The following is a 13,578-nucleotide window of genomic DNA, read 5'->3' as shown; positions in this document are numbered from 1 at the left end:
AGCTCGAGAAAAAGCATTTCACAAAGAATTGAAAAATGTTTTTAGTTTTACAATACATAAAAAGAGTTTTTGTTTGTTTGTTTGTTCATTTTGGTATTTCGGGCCACACCGTTTGATGCTCAGGGGTTACTCCTGGCTAAGCACTCAGAAATTGCCCCTGGCTTTTGGGGACCATATGGGACGCCAGGGGATCAAACCGCATCCTTCCTTGGCTAACGCTTGCAAGGCAAACACCTTACCTCTAGCACCACCTCGCCAGCCCCATAAAACGTGTTTTATTAAATATTTTATTGTGTTATCAAATGAGATTATTTTTTATTACTGGGAAATTGGACTAACCCATCAGATCTGTTAGCTTTTCAAAGTAGGAAAAAAAGTTAGGTATCCTTGTAGTGTGTCCTAGGATGTCAAACAAATCAGCAGTAAACAATATTTAACATTCATTGTTATTGAGGTGAATTTAGAAAATAATAATTAAATATTGAAGTGAATTTAGAAAATGCTTGAAAGATCTTTTCACACTTCTACACACTGTTGAACCTACGATTCTGTCCAGAAGAGGGCAGCAGTTTACATTTATCTCCAAGTTAAAAAAAGACTTCATTTTCCCCTTTCATCCTAACTAGCTCCATCTGCACAAGTTCTATCATTTCAAGTAATATTTATTACATTGAAAATATGATACTCTCAAACACAATCATGTATGTAATCAAGGTGTTTAAATAAAAAAATTATGCATTAAAAAAAAAACAAAAAAAAACAAAATAATTTACTTTATATTGCTTGTTACAACAAAATACTAAATGGAATAATCAAAATTGTTTATTAAAAGAAAATTTGTGAAAAAAAAAAAGAAAATATGATACTCTAAGATGTCTCCAGTTGCTCAACAAAACAAATTCACAAGAGTAGAACTGTAACAGAAGACTAGACAGGACAATTACTATTTCTCATTAAGTAATAGACAATGAATACTTCTTGAATTTAATGGTTTCCATTATTGTTGAAGTTTGGAGTTACATCCAGTAATGCACAGGGGCCACTTCCCTAACTCTGTGCCTTGAAATCTCTTCTAGTGGAGCTTCAGGAGATCATAAAGTGCCAGGAAATTATAAAATTAACCTCAGGACTCCCACCTGGAAAGTATGTTCAATAGTTCATTAAACTATTTCTTTGGTCCTCATCTTGACAATTTTATTAAAACAATTCTTAATCTTACACTATTTTGATGAGTGTGGAAAACTTCAGGAGAAAAGGGATATCCATTTTGCTACATTGAGGAGGTGAATTGTGACTTCTAAATATAACATGAACTAGATATTACAATTCATTTAATAGTCACATGCTTTTTCTAAGTTTATTTAAAAAATTCTCTAGTTTAAGGTACAAAGGCATATTAATTATGCAAAATATTTTTATGGTTTCTAAATACATTTATGAAAACGTTTTTGTTATTATTAGCTAATTAGAGATAAGAATTAAACATTTTGATAACTCATTTTTATTATGGAAAATACTTAAAATGCATTCTATTTTATTAGGCCTTTGTCTAATACATGGTCAGAGAGAACATTATTAAAATGATATTTTGGGACCCAGCAGTGAGTGAGACTTCATAGAAGAAGATAAATGGAAAACCCGTTAGAAATCCTGTCCTCCAGGGGGCCGGGAAGGTGGCGCTAGAGGTAAGGTGTCTGCCTTGCAAGCGCTAGCATAGGACAGACCATGGTTCGATCCCCCGGCGTCCCATATGGTCCCCCCAAGCCAGGGGCGATTTCTGAGTGCATAGCCAGGAGTAACCCCTGAACGTCAAATGGGTGTGGCCCAAAAACGAAAAAAAAAAAAAAGAAAGAAATCCTGTTCTCAGTAGCAGACATTTCTGGTACCCTTCTTCAGTTGTCAAACATTTTGGTGACTGAACTGTTTTCTACTTATTTCTCCCTTACAATTACATTCTAATATTTTTCTATTGTTATTTATCTTCTCTTTTTCTCAGGAACTTTGCTGCTTTCAATTTTTATTAACACATCACTTCTAATTGCTTGCTTTTCTTCAGGCCTCTTTTGTCTTCTGACCAATTTTTCAAACTGTGACTTTCTTCCTTTGTTTCTTTCTAATTCTTAAAAAAATGAATGCTTCAGGGTCAGAGAGATAGCATGGAGGTAGGGTATTTGCCTTGCATGCAGAAGGACGGTGGTTAGAATCCCAGCATCTCATATGGTCCCCCAAGCCTGCCAGAAGTGATTTCTGAGTGTAGAGCCAGGTGTAATCCCTGGACCTGCCAGGTGTGACCCATAAACAAAACAAAATGCTTTCCAGAAGTCACCATAATTAACTATTCTGAATATATAAGCCTAAATGTAATGTACTTAAAACTTTGCACTATTTATTATATAATATACTTTGGGGCCACACCTGGCAGCTCTCAGCAGTTTCTGAAGCTCTGCAATCAGAAATCACTCCTGGAGATCATATGGGATGGCAGAATCCAATCCGGATTAGCCTTTTGCAAGGAAAACACCCTAACCACTGTGATATCATTCCAGCCCCACAATGCACAATTTATGAATTGAGTTTACATCATAAATCTACACACAAAACAGGGAAGCTTTTTTTTTTATCTTTTTTTTTGTCCTTTGTCTTTCGTGTGCTTTCTATATTTTACCAGAAAGAAAATTAAACATCAATTTTAAAGTTGCCCACACATACACACACACACACACACACACACACACACACACACACACACACACACAACACTACAGGGGTCCTCAAACTTTTTAAACAGGGAGCCAGTTCACTGTCCCTCAGATCATTGGAGGGTCTGACTATAGTAAAAACAAAACTTATGAACGAATTCTTATGGACACTGCATATATCTTATTTTGCAATGAAGAAACAAAACAGATACAAATACAATATGTGGCCCATGGGCTATAGTTTGAGGACCACTAAGAAATGTAGCCTGTGTGACATACAATTGAGGAAAACCTAATTTTTTTTATTTCTAGTCATCCCTTGCTTTTGTTAAATTTTCTCCTGATGTGGAGGGTTGGATTTTGCTATGTTTTTTAATATGATTCACTTATGTTGCCTTTATTAGCACTGGGAATACATCCCTCTACCTATTGTCAACATCATCAAATGATTATGCCTGGCTCAGCCTGCCACCTGGCCGGAAGTGGAAAGTAGGTGCTGTGATCCCACATACTGCTGAAGGACAACTTCCTTTTATTTCAGATTGCAATATCCAGAATAACCTTCCAGGCTTTAAGGATATCATTACAGTACAGGGTGGGAAGCAGGGAGAAGGTTCAGGTGGCTGCCGCCTTTTCCTATATCAGACAGCCATTATGACTTTTGCAAAGATCCACCGAGGCTAAACATTTAGTATCTTGTTAAAATAATCAGTACACCAATGCTGGAGGATTTAGCCATTATTGCTATATCCTTTTTCTCCTGTCCAAATGATTGAAGTAGGAAATTGAAGTTCAGAATGGGTGTGTCCTCAGAATCTTGGCTGGATTTGGGAGCCAGACATTCCTTACTATGTGACTCATTCAAGGAGCTGAAGGGATGGGGAAAAGCCAAGTGATAAACTCAGTCATTAATCTAAAGTTTCTGAATAGATATGGAGATGAAGGTCAGTCTAAGTGTGGTAACTGGAGACCTGATCCCAGAAATCTTTCTCAGACCAATTGGATTAGGATGTGAAGAATAAAGCACGCATTTGTCTCACTTTTCAGTACTTTCTAAAGATTTTAGCTTCCTTTCAATCCTCAACCAAACGAAACTTAATCAGATCTAGCCTAAATAGAATGTCTTTCTTTGCTATTACTTACATATTTTCAAAGGCTAACTCATAATTTAGTCAGTGGAACTTGTGGAATTGCTTTTCCATCTCCACTTTTTTCAACATAGGATATTAAAATAAGTGGGAGCTCTTGATAAACAGGAATTGAATTCCATGGAAGTCACAGTACAACACCACACATTCTAGAGAAAGCTGGCATCACAGCTAGTTGAATGTCAAACCAATTTCTTTCTTTGTAAACATTTTTGAGCATAAAGGAAAGAGTGGAAAAACTAAAAGAAAAGCTAAACCTTACTGTTTTAAAATTCTCATATTAAAAATATTGAGAGAAAAAGGCAATTAAAATATTCTGATAATTTTTATCATTTGTTCTAAAATATGATGGCTAGATTATTTTTTAAAAAGTTAGAAAAAATGTTTAAACAAAGACTAGCACTGGGGCTTGATTCTTCCTCTTAGTAGGCAAGAACTGCCTTACATAAACACCTGCTCACTTGATTTATTCTCCTCTGTAAGAAGTGAGAAAAGAAACATGTAGGAAATTTTCTTTTGTAGAAAACAAATATTCAGAGCCTTTCTGTAGACTTGTTAGGTCTAGCCCAGAATCCAACATCAACCACTCACTGATGGCAGAATTTTTATTTGAAAGCAAGGTACTGATAAAAATAAATAAAATTTTATTATATTTATGTGCATATATTTTATAAACATATGAGTCATCCTTTCTTTCTTTCTTTCTTCTTTTTTTCCTTTTATTTAATACCCACCTAGTAGTAATTAGGGTTTACTCCTGACTCTGCTCAGGGATCACTTATGGCAGTGTTCCAACTACCAGGTGTGGTGCCAGGAATTGACCTGGGATGACTATTTGCAAGGCTAGGCAAGCACTTTATTCACTGTACTAATATCTTTGGCTCAAAGTGTTTATTCTAGTCAAAAATATTTCTATTAAGGCTCATTTGTCACTAAATTCTGCATGTCATCTCATCTTATATTCGTCTCAATTCCACTTTTCTTATCAGTACTTATAGAAATTCTGGCTTTTATAGTAGTCTTATATTCTTATTATTATTAGAAAAATTTTTCAGAAAGAAGTGCTCAACTTTTCAGATTTCTCAATATATAAAAATTTAGCATGTCCTAATTTTTTATTAGAGATTCTTATTTTTTAACTCATTATTTAGATTGAAAATGGTAGCTGAAATCCCTGAGAATCACCCATTGTGGCCCAAAATTCACAAAAAAAAAAAAAAAAAAAAAAAAAAAAAAAGGTAGCTGCAACGTCAAGAGACATTATAGTGGATAAAGTGCTTGCCTTTTACACAACTAACCCAGTTCAGTCCCTGGCATTTGATATGGTTCCTCAAGCCCTGCCAGAAGTAAATTCTGAAGGTAGAACCAGGAGCAGCCCTTGAACATCACTAGGTGTGGTCCCAAAACAATAAAAAAAAAAAGGCTATTACATTGTTATCATTTAATTAATACATCTATTTCCTACCAGTACATAAGGCAAATTGAAGTAATTGTCATGGAATTACCAATAACCAACGACCAATTAAATAAGGACCATAACGAGCCTATTTGGGCTTAAGGTAAAATCTATATGGACCTAAAGATCCAGGAACACATGAGACAGGCCAGGCAAACTCTAAGTCATTCCTGCGTGATGTGATCTTTGTCACACTAGAAAGATTTTGTGTAGATGTTCCTTAACCTTTTATCAATGCCTTAGGATAATGGATTCAATCCTCCCAACTCCCATATTGATCACCTGGAACCTTCTTTTAAAAATTGCTGATAACCAAGCCCTACTTTGAACCCATTAATACATGTTTTCTGGGAATAAAGGCCAGAAATCAAAACTTTCTTTAAACAACTCATATTGTTCTAATGGGAATTCACTGCAAGGAGCCAAGTTGTTGTTTTTTTTTTTCCCAAGGAGCCACTGAGTCTGGTAGGTTGTGTTTCTCATTTACAATTCTCACTTACAATTCTACTCCAGATGCCATAACCATTATTTACAGTGTGGCATATACTTTTATATTAGGTTGAGTGTGGAATCTTAGAACTTGAAGTAGTTGAACCCAACTTTCAATCAATGAAAATGTACCTTTGTCACTATCTTTGACCAATTATTTAGCATCAATTTGAATACAATCTGACACTTTCTCACATGTGCTGTAAAGCTGCTTACCATTGGCTAATGTCTTTCACTGAAACATTACATGTGAGAAGATCCATAGTTACCCAGGTTGCTGTTGATGCAAGAGGAAGTTTTGCAAAAACCAGAGTGCCTTAGACACAGTGAGTCAGTGATGGTGGATAAATCACATGCTGTGGGCACTACCCACAAGGATCATTGTGGTCTCCTCGTCTTCAGGGCTAAGTTCCAGTCCTTCCTCTACCACCTGATGAAGTGTGCTATAGAATGGTCGGCTTTCATGGAAAGAATGAAGTTGTGATGCAGCTTCCCAGGCTGCAAAGGTGGGCAAAGGGAAGACGTCCGGTCTCTTGTTTTCAAAAAAGCTTTTCAGGTTTCTCTCACTCAGTTTGTTGGCATAGTCCAAGAACTTATTTTCCAAAAGCTCTTTCTCCTTTTGTGCATATGTCTTCCAAAAACTCATCTGAAGGTAACTAACTTTAGATCGGCAGCGAGCATAACAAGTGGTGAACAGAGAGAAGAAAGATGCTACACAAATCAGGAACCATCCTAGAATCTTAAGAAGAAAGAAACATTGAGATCATGTCAAAGCAAGGCACTTCTCAAGAATCTGAGATGGTATTTTTGGACAATGTATACTTAAATGCCATGGCCACTACCATACCTTGGTTGAAATCAATCATCTTATCAACTTAACACTTTGACAATGAAACTAAAATTAGCATTACATAATCTTTACCCTTTTATCATCAAGAATGCAGGCAAGTGGAAAAGAACCAAAAAAATCACACTACTATACTCCAATTGAAGAAACTGGTCACTCAAATGGTATTAGCTATTGATGGAAAAAATTCTATGCATGAATTAGTGTGGTCATAAGGCAAAAAAAAAAATTAGTCATCCTAAACCTTGAAATTATTGATTCTGAATTTGAGAAACCAGAAAAAAAAATCAATCCCTCTTTAAATGCAAAAAAAAAAAATAGCTGGATATTCCCCCTAAAATTTAAAAATAAAAATTGTTTGTTTTTGGGCCACAGCTGGCAGCACTCTGGGGTTACTTCCGACTCTGCACTCAAAAATAGCTCCTGGCAGGCTCAGGGGACCATGTGAAATGCCAAGGATTTAACCCAGGTTCGTCCTGGGTCAGCAGCATGCAAGGCAAATGCCTTACTTCTGTGCTATCACTCTGGCCCCTAAAAGTAAAATTTTAAATAACTTTACCTATCATCTCAACTTGAGGTTTTACAATTTTAACTTATTCTTATTTGAAAATAACAGAACTCTTTCAAACTTTATTATGACATTTTAATTAAATTACTCTTAATATTGCTCAAAATATAGATTTAATTAAAATCTGAAATGACAGTCTGCAAATAAACCCACTCAGTCATACCAGTCAGATTATAATTGAATGGTTCCCAAATTCTAGCTCTAGTAATGAGTCTTAAATGCTACATAAATCCCTACTCCAGATTGGCACTACTTGGGTTTAAAATACAAGTTTTCTCTTACTGCTAATATTTGTTGTGCCTCAATTCCCCTAGTTGTAAAAAGAGAACTGCCCATTTCAGGTGTAACTTGGAGGACTAAATGAGATAAGAGGGAGATGTATACATTTAAGTGTTTATTAATATAGTGTAGTGCTTTATTTATTTATTTTGGTTTTGGGGTCACACCCAGCAGCGCTCAGGGGTTACTCCTGGCTCGATCCTCAGAAATAATTCCTGGCAGGCTCAGGGGACCGTATGGGATGCCGGGATTTGAACCACCGACCTTCTGCATGCAAGGCAAGGCAAACACTTTACCTCCATGCTATCTCTCTGGCCCCTGTGTAGTGCTTTTATTTTTTAAATTTTTATCTGTATTTATGTCAAGGCATCATTGACTCATAGTATCTTTGTCATCTTGATGAATGATTGAGGCACAAATACCATGCTGTGAAAGTTCTCGTGTTTACCTTGAATGACTATGATTGGCTACCACAGATCTTTCCCCAAAATTAGCTCTGGAAGAACACCTTAGTTATCCAGCACTTCTGCTTAAATTTTAAACTATTTGATCCTCTTCAGTTCTCTCCTTCCAAATTGTATGACCTTAGTATATTTTTATTAATACCTTTATTTAAGCACCATGATTACAAACACGTTTGTAGTTGGGTTTCAGTCATAAAAAAAAGTACACTCCCCTTCACCAGTGCAACCTTCCCACCACCAATGCCACCCAACTCCCTCCTCCCCAATCCCCTGCCTATCTTTGAGACAGGCATTCAATTTCTCTCACTCACTACCATTGTTACGATAGTTATTAGTGAAGTTATTTCTCTAACTGCACTCACCACTGTTTGTGATAAGCTTCATAGCATGGGTTGGTCCTTTCAAACCTCATCTATAGTCTCTGGGTTTTATTACCATATTATCTTTTATTTATCTTAAATCCCACATATGAGTGATACTATTCTGTGTCTCTCTTCCTCTGAGTCATTTCATTCAGCATAATAGTTTCCATGTCCATCCGTGTATAGGAAAATTTCATGACTTCATTTTACCTGACAGTTGCATAATATTTCATCCTGTATTTGTACCAGTTTCTTTAGCCACTCATCTGTTGTTGGGAGTATGAGAATAGTGTTGACTGGAGTGATAAGCACTAATTCTTCTTGTCCTCCAATTCACAATAATAGGGATATAACTAGAAATAGTGGTAGTTCCCACCCAACACTAAACAGTGTTCCTTTATTCCTTCCTTTACACCCTGGGAGCTATCTCTATTTATGCTTCTTTTTTTGCCAGCCTTCTTATGTCTATTATCTATACCTCTCAGCAACTCTCAAAGTTTTAAGCCAACTTCCAGGAAAATAAAGTTCAGAAGAGTCAGATTACAAGCTCTGTACCAAAGCGAGCAGTGGTATCAATATTCATACCTTAAGTTGATCAATTCCAAAGCTTAATTCTTGCAACTCCACTCTTCTTCCTCCCTCCCTCCCTCCTTCTCCCTGTTACCCCTCTTCCTTCCCTCCTTCTTGCTCTTCCTTCCCTTCCTCTCTCCCCTCCCTTTCCTCTCCTCTCTTCCTCCCTCCCTCCTTTCCTTCCTTCCTCCCTCCCTTCCTCCCTTTCTTCTTTCCTCCCTCCCTCCCTTCCTTCCTTCTTTCCTCCCTCCCTCTCATCCTCCCTTCCTTCCTTCTTTCCTCCCTCCCTCTCATCCTCCCTCCCTCCCTTCCTTCCTCCCTCCCTCCCTTCCTTCCTTTCTTCCTTCCTCACTCCCTCTCTCCCTCCCTCCCACCCTCCCTCCCTCTTCCCTCCCTCCCTCTCTTCTTCCTCCCTCCCTCCCTCCCACCCTCCCTCCTCCTCCCTCCCTCTCTTCTTCCTTCCTCCCTCCCTCCCTCCCTTTCTTCCTTCCTTCCTCCCTCCCTTCCTTCCTTCCTTCCTTCCTCCCTCCCTCTCTCCCTTCCTTCCTTCCTACCTTCCTACCTTCCTTCCTTCCTACCTTCCTTCCTTCCTTCTTTCCTTCCTTCCTTCCTTCCTTCCTTCCTTCCTTCCTTCCTTCCTTCCTTCCTTCTTTCCTTCCTTCCTTCCTTCCTTCCTTCCTTCCTTCCTTCCTTCCTTCCTTCCTTCCTTCCTTCCTTCCTTCCTTCCTTCCTTCCTTCCTTTCTTCCTTCCTACCTTCCTTTTTTCCCTCCCCCAGAAACGCTCAGTGGTTACTCATGACTCCAGACTCAGTAGTCACTCCCAGAGATGTTCAGGGATCAAACTCAGGACTACTGATTACAAGGTAAATCTTCTACCCTCTGAGTTATTGCTCCAAAACACCGCACTGTGGTTTAAGAATGAAAATAAATCAGCTACCAGCTGATTTCTTGAGAACTTGTTTGTAATTTGGAACTGGAAAGTGCAATTTCTTATAAACAATTTATTTCTTTGCAGAAAGGCAGGCATTTTCTCCTAGAATTTAGCTTTGGGGAGAATGCACATAGTGGTGAGAGGGTCAGTCACCTAGGGAGCAAGATCTGCTGAATTAACTCTGGCAATCAATGGGTGATAGACCACCCTCACAACCTGAGTTGGCTGTTCCTGCCTGTTGCTACCTCTTTGACCCACTGCAGTCAGCAACTACTTCCTCCCTTTGTTCACATCCCTTGTGTGCCTTTCTCTTGCAATCAGCCCCAAGTTCTTCTCATACTACTAAAAATTAGTGGGCACACAAATCAGTGTGCCCAGAGTCAGCTATGACAGAATGCACATGACTAACTTGTGTCTGTGTTTAGAGAAGAGATTCATAACATGATTATTGTTTGGATCTGGCATTAACTGAATGGAGATGAGTGCCTGAGGACATGCATCATAAATCACTCATTATATCATAACACTCATAATTAATACCTTCCTTCAACAAGAGAAGGAAGACATTGAGGAACCTAGCATGTTTTTGTCTGAGATATGCTTTGTGTATTAAACAAAAGATTTTACTTCGGGGGCAATTTTAGGCTTATCGGTTTATTAAGAATATATGAATATATGCATTGTCAGTCAGTTTTGGAATTATTCTTGACAGACTTTGCCTCATTGTGTCACAATAAATGTAAGTCCCAGTAAATGTGCATTATCTTTAGTACACTTATTCTGAAACAAAAAGAAATTTTGACAAATTGTGGACTTGTGTTTCTACTTTTAGTATTGGTTTTGGTTTGAAGAAAGTAATCTTATTATGGAGATGTAGTAAATCAGTTACTTTGTAAAGTTGGGTTACACATCTGGATTTGTGCTCACTTAACTGCAAGTATGACAAGTTATTTCTCTCAGTCAGGTAAATAAATTTATAATTTCCTTTTGTTAGTTAAGAGTCCCCCATATCTTGAGCCTCTAAAGTTAAGAACTTCTTAAGCTGTATAGCACAAGCAGAAAGGATGTAACCTCTCTAGAGAATGTAGATCCTTTTCACTGAAGGCTATTTAAAGTCAGCCAATTACTGTTTATGTGGGAATTTCCTTTCAATCCTGATAGTATTCATGCAGAGATAGGAGTTGCCAGAAACTATCAAGGGAATCGCCATACTAATTTTATTACATTCCGTTTTAAAAAGTATTAGCTCATTTAGTTCAGCTTTATTTTAGTAGAGAAATATCACATTGTGTTTCTGAGAAATCAGTTTTAAAATAAATAATGGATATATGGCAGTAATTTCTAATTACAGTTCTGCCATTAACACTCAATTATGAGCTGGTACCATGCATTATTTACAATGTCCACCCAGAGAGATTGCTTTAAAGTACTTAAGTACTTACAAATGCATAACCCAGAGGATATCTTTTTTTTCTGGAGAGACAAACAACAATACAATCAGCATTTTTACGGAGCCATCCAACCTCTAAAAGCTTTTCTGAATATTAACAGCTGCATCTGTTGCAGTTCCTATTGTTTCAAAATGTTCTAGCAGGATTCAGACACAGCCTTGGCTAAAAGAACAGACTGAAAAGTTGTTCTGGAAGAAAATAGCGAATGTATCTTTTTTACCTGAGATTGGGCTTGCAAGGTGCGTTTCAGTTCTTCATCATCCAAACTTGTCATGCTGGTTTTGCCACAAGATATTTTGTAAAGTTCTTCCCAGCACTCTTTGGGCTTGTTCTTGCAAATTATTCCCAGGAGTCTTTCACTTTTGGTCCCACTCATGGCACATTCATAAAAAGTTCCATTCAGCAAAGCCACAGAAAGCCACATCATTGGAGCCACCAATGAACTCAGAATGATCTGACCAAGGACATAGAAGAAACGGTAGCTGTGACCCGAAGGGAAGATTTTCTTGGGATTCACACAGCAGCCAGTGAAGAGTTTCCATGACCCGTTGTTCACAAAGAGCCCCAAGATCAGTAACACCCAGGCAGGAGCAAAAAGGAAAACCAATCCATAGGTTACATTATCTGTGCTGCAGGGACACTTAAAAGCCACAAGTGAAAAGAGACGCTCACTTCCCACAGTCAGTAGAGCCATGAAACTGTAACCAATAACAGTTTTCTGATTAGCAAAGAATTTAATAATCCCCTGAAAAGCCTCCATCTTGAAGATATACTGAGGGAAAAACGCTTTGCCCTTATTTATTAGTCAAGCAGCTGTGGCAGTAGTTAAGGGTGGAGCTTTTTCTTCATTAGAAACAACAGTCTCTCTCAGACTGAATTCGGCCAGATAAGGAAACAATGTCATCCCCTAGGAATGAATATTTCCCAACTATGTTCAGATAATGCCTCCTACTGGAGGATATTGAGCCATGAAACTAGAGTCAAAACAGAGATTTAGGATAAATCCAGTGTACAGTCTTTGTGGTTTTGTGTTAGTGCTGTGTGTGAATTAAACCATTAAAGTACAGAACTGAATGCGGAAAATGAAGAGTAAGGGAAGGTGGAAATTGCAGAGCCTCATTTTCTTATTATTTCCATGTGTCTTGAACTGAGGTTCACAAATATATTCTCATACAAATATTAATCTAGGACTTTTCCAGTCAGAGAAAGGGTCACTAACATTAAAGGGATCAACCAATTGTTTGATAGTCAAAATACATCTCTAAGCTTAGAGTTTGAAGAGGAATTTTTTACATTTAGTTTTACTTTATTATAATATTGATATAATGTGATTATCATATTGAAGAACTAAAATATATTACAATCTAATTGTCAGTGTCATATTCTTTAGTTTAAGGAAGTCTGAGGGGAGTTTATTATTATTATTATTATTATTATTATTATTATTATTAAATGTTGGGTTTATTTTACTTTTTTTTTTATTAAAACACATGATTTACCAAGTTGTTCATGATGCAGTTGTTTCACACATTAAATGTTCTGACAACAAAGAGGGAGAGAGACACAGAATAGTCTCACTCATCTATGGGTTTTAAGAATAATTAAAGACATTATTGTAATAAGGCCCAGATATGATAGAGTTAAGGGCCGGAAGGGCCAGCTCACAATATGAAGCTCACGACAAAGAGTGGTGAATGCTGTTAGGGAAATAACTACACTAACAACTATCATGACAATCTTAATGAGTGAGAGAAGTAGAATGCCTGTCTTGAATACAATCGGGTGGGGGAGGAGTGAAGGTGGCATTGGTGGTGGGAATGTTGCACAGTTGTAGATGCCTTGTGCATGGAGGACTAGTTCCAAAATTTCCTTCTAATACATAATACTGTACTTACAGAACATGTACATCTGCATTATATTTTTAATATTAGTGGTCTTTTCTGACTATGAACTCTTCCATTTTATTTTTTGGTTTTTGGGCCACACCTGCCAGTATTATGGTGTTACTCCTGGCTCTGTGCTCAGAAATTCCTCTGGGCAGGCTTGTGAGATACCAGAGATAAAACCCAAGTCCTCCATGCACAAGGCAAATGCCCTCCCTACTGAACTATCACTCCAGCTCTCATCTGAACTCTTCTAATACAGAAACCACATTTTACCAATTTATTTGTTTAAACATAGTAAAAATAATAAAATAAAATTATTTCATAGATGCTTATTAAATATTTTTTTCAAATAGTCTTGAACTTTTACTGCATGCAAGAACTATGTTAGTTATGTCATAATCAATGACTACTCAATTGTAAGTGAATGC

At 37.3% G+C, this 13,578-nt stretch overlaps 2 protein-coding genes across 2 annotated transcripts in view; one reads left to right on the top strand and one right to left on the bottom strand.

Moving 5' to 3' along the window:
- TRAPPC3L (trafficking protein particle complex subunit 3L) overlaps window positions 1-13,578 on the top strand; it is a 33,434-nt gene that overhangs the window by 15,428 nt on the left and 4,428 nt on the right. The window lies entirely within an intron of this gene.
- On the bottom strand, window positions 6,142-12,024 carry CALHM5 (calcium homeostasis modulator family member 5). The gene is made up of 2 exons (XM_049771365.1): window positions 11,485-12,024; window positions 6,142-6,531 (listed from the first exon to the last, which is right to left on the bottom strand). Exons 1-2 carry the CDS (start codon window positions 12,022-12,024, stop codon window positions 6,142-6,144), a joined length of 930 nt encoding a protein of 309 aa, XP_049627322.1.

Source organism: Suncus etruscus, chromosome 4 (assembly GCF_024139225.1).
Source record: "Suncus etruscus isolate mSunEtr1 chromosome 4, mSunEtr1.pri.cur, whole genome shotgun sequence".
In the NCBI taxonomy this organism is placed as follows: Eukaryota; Metazoa; Chordata; class Mammalia; order Eulipotyphla; family Soricidae; genus Suncus; species Suncus etruscus.
The sequence above is the reverse complement of the archived record's forward strand: the minus strand, read 5'-3'. Positions and strand labels throughout refer to the sequence as shown.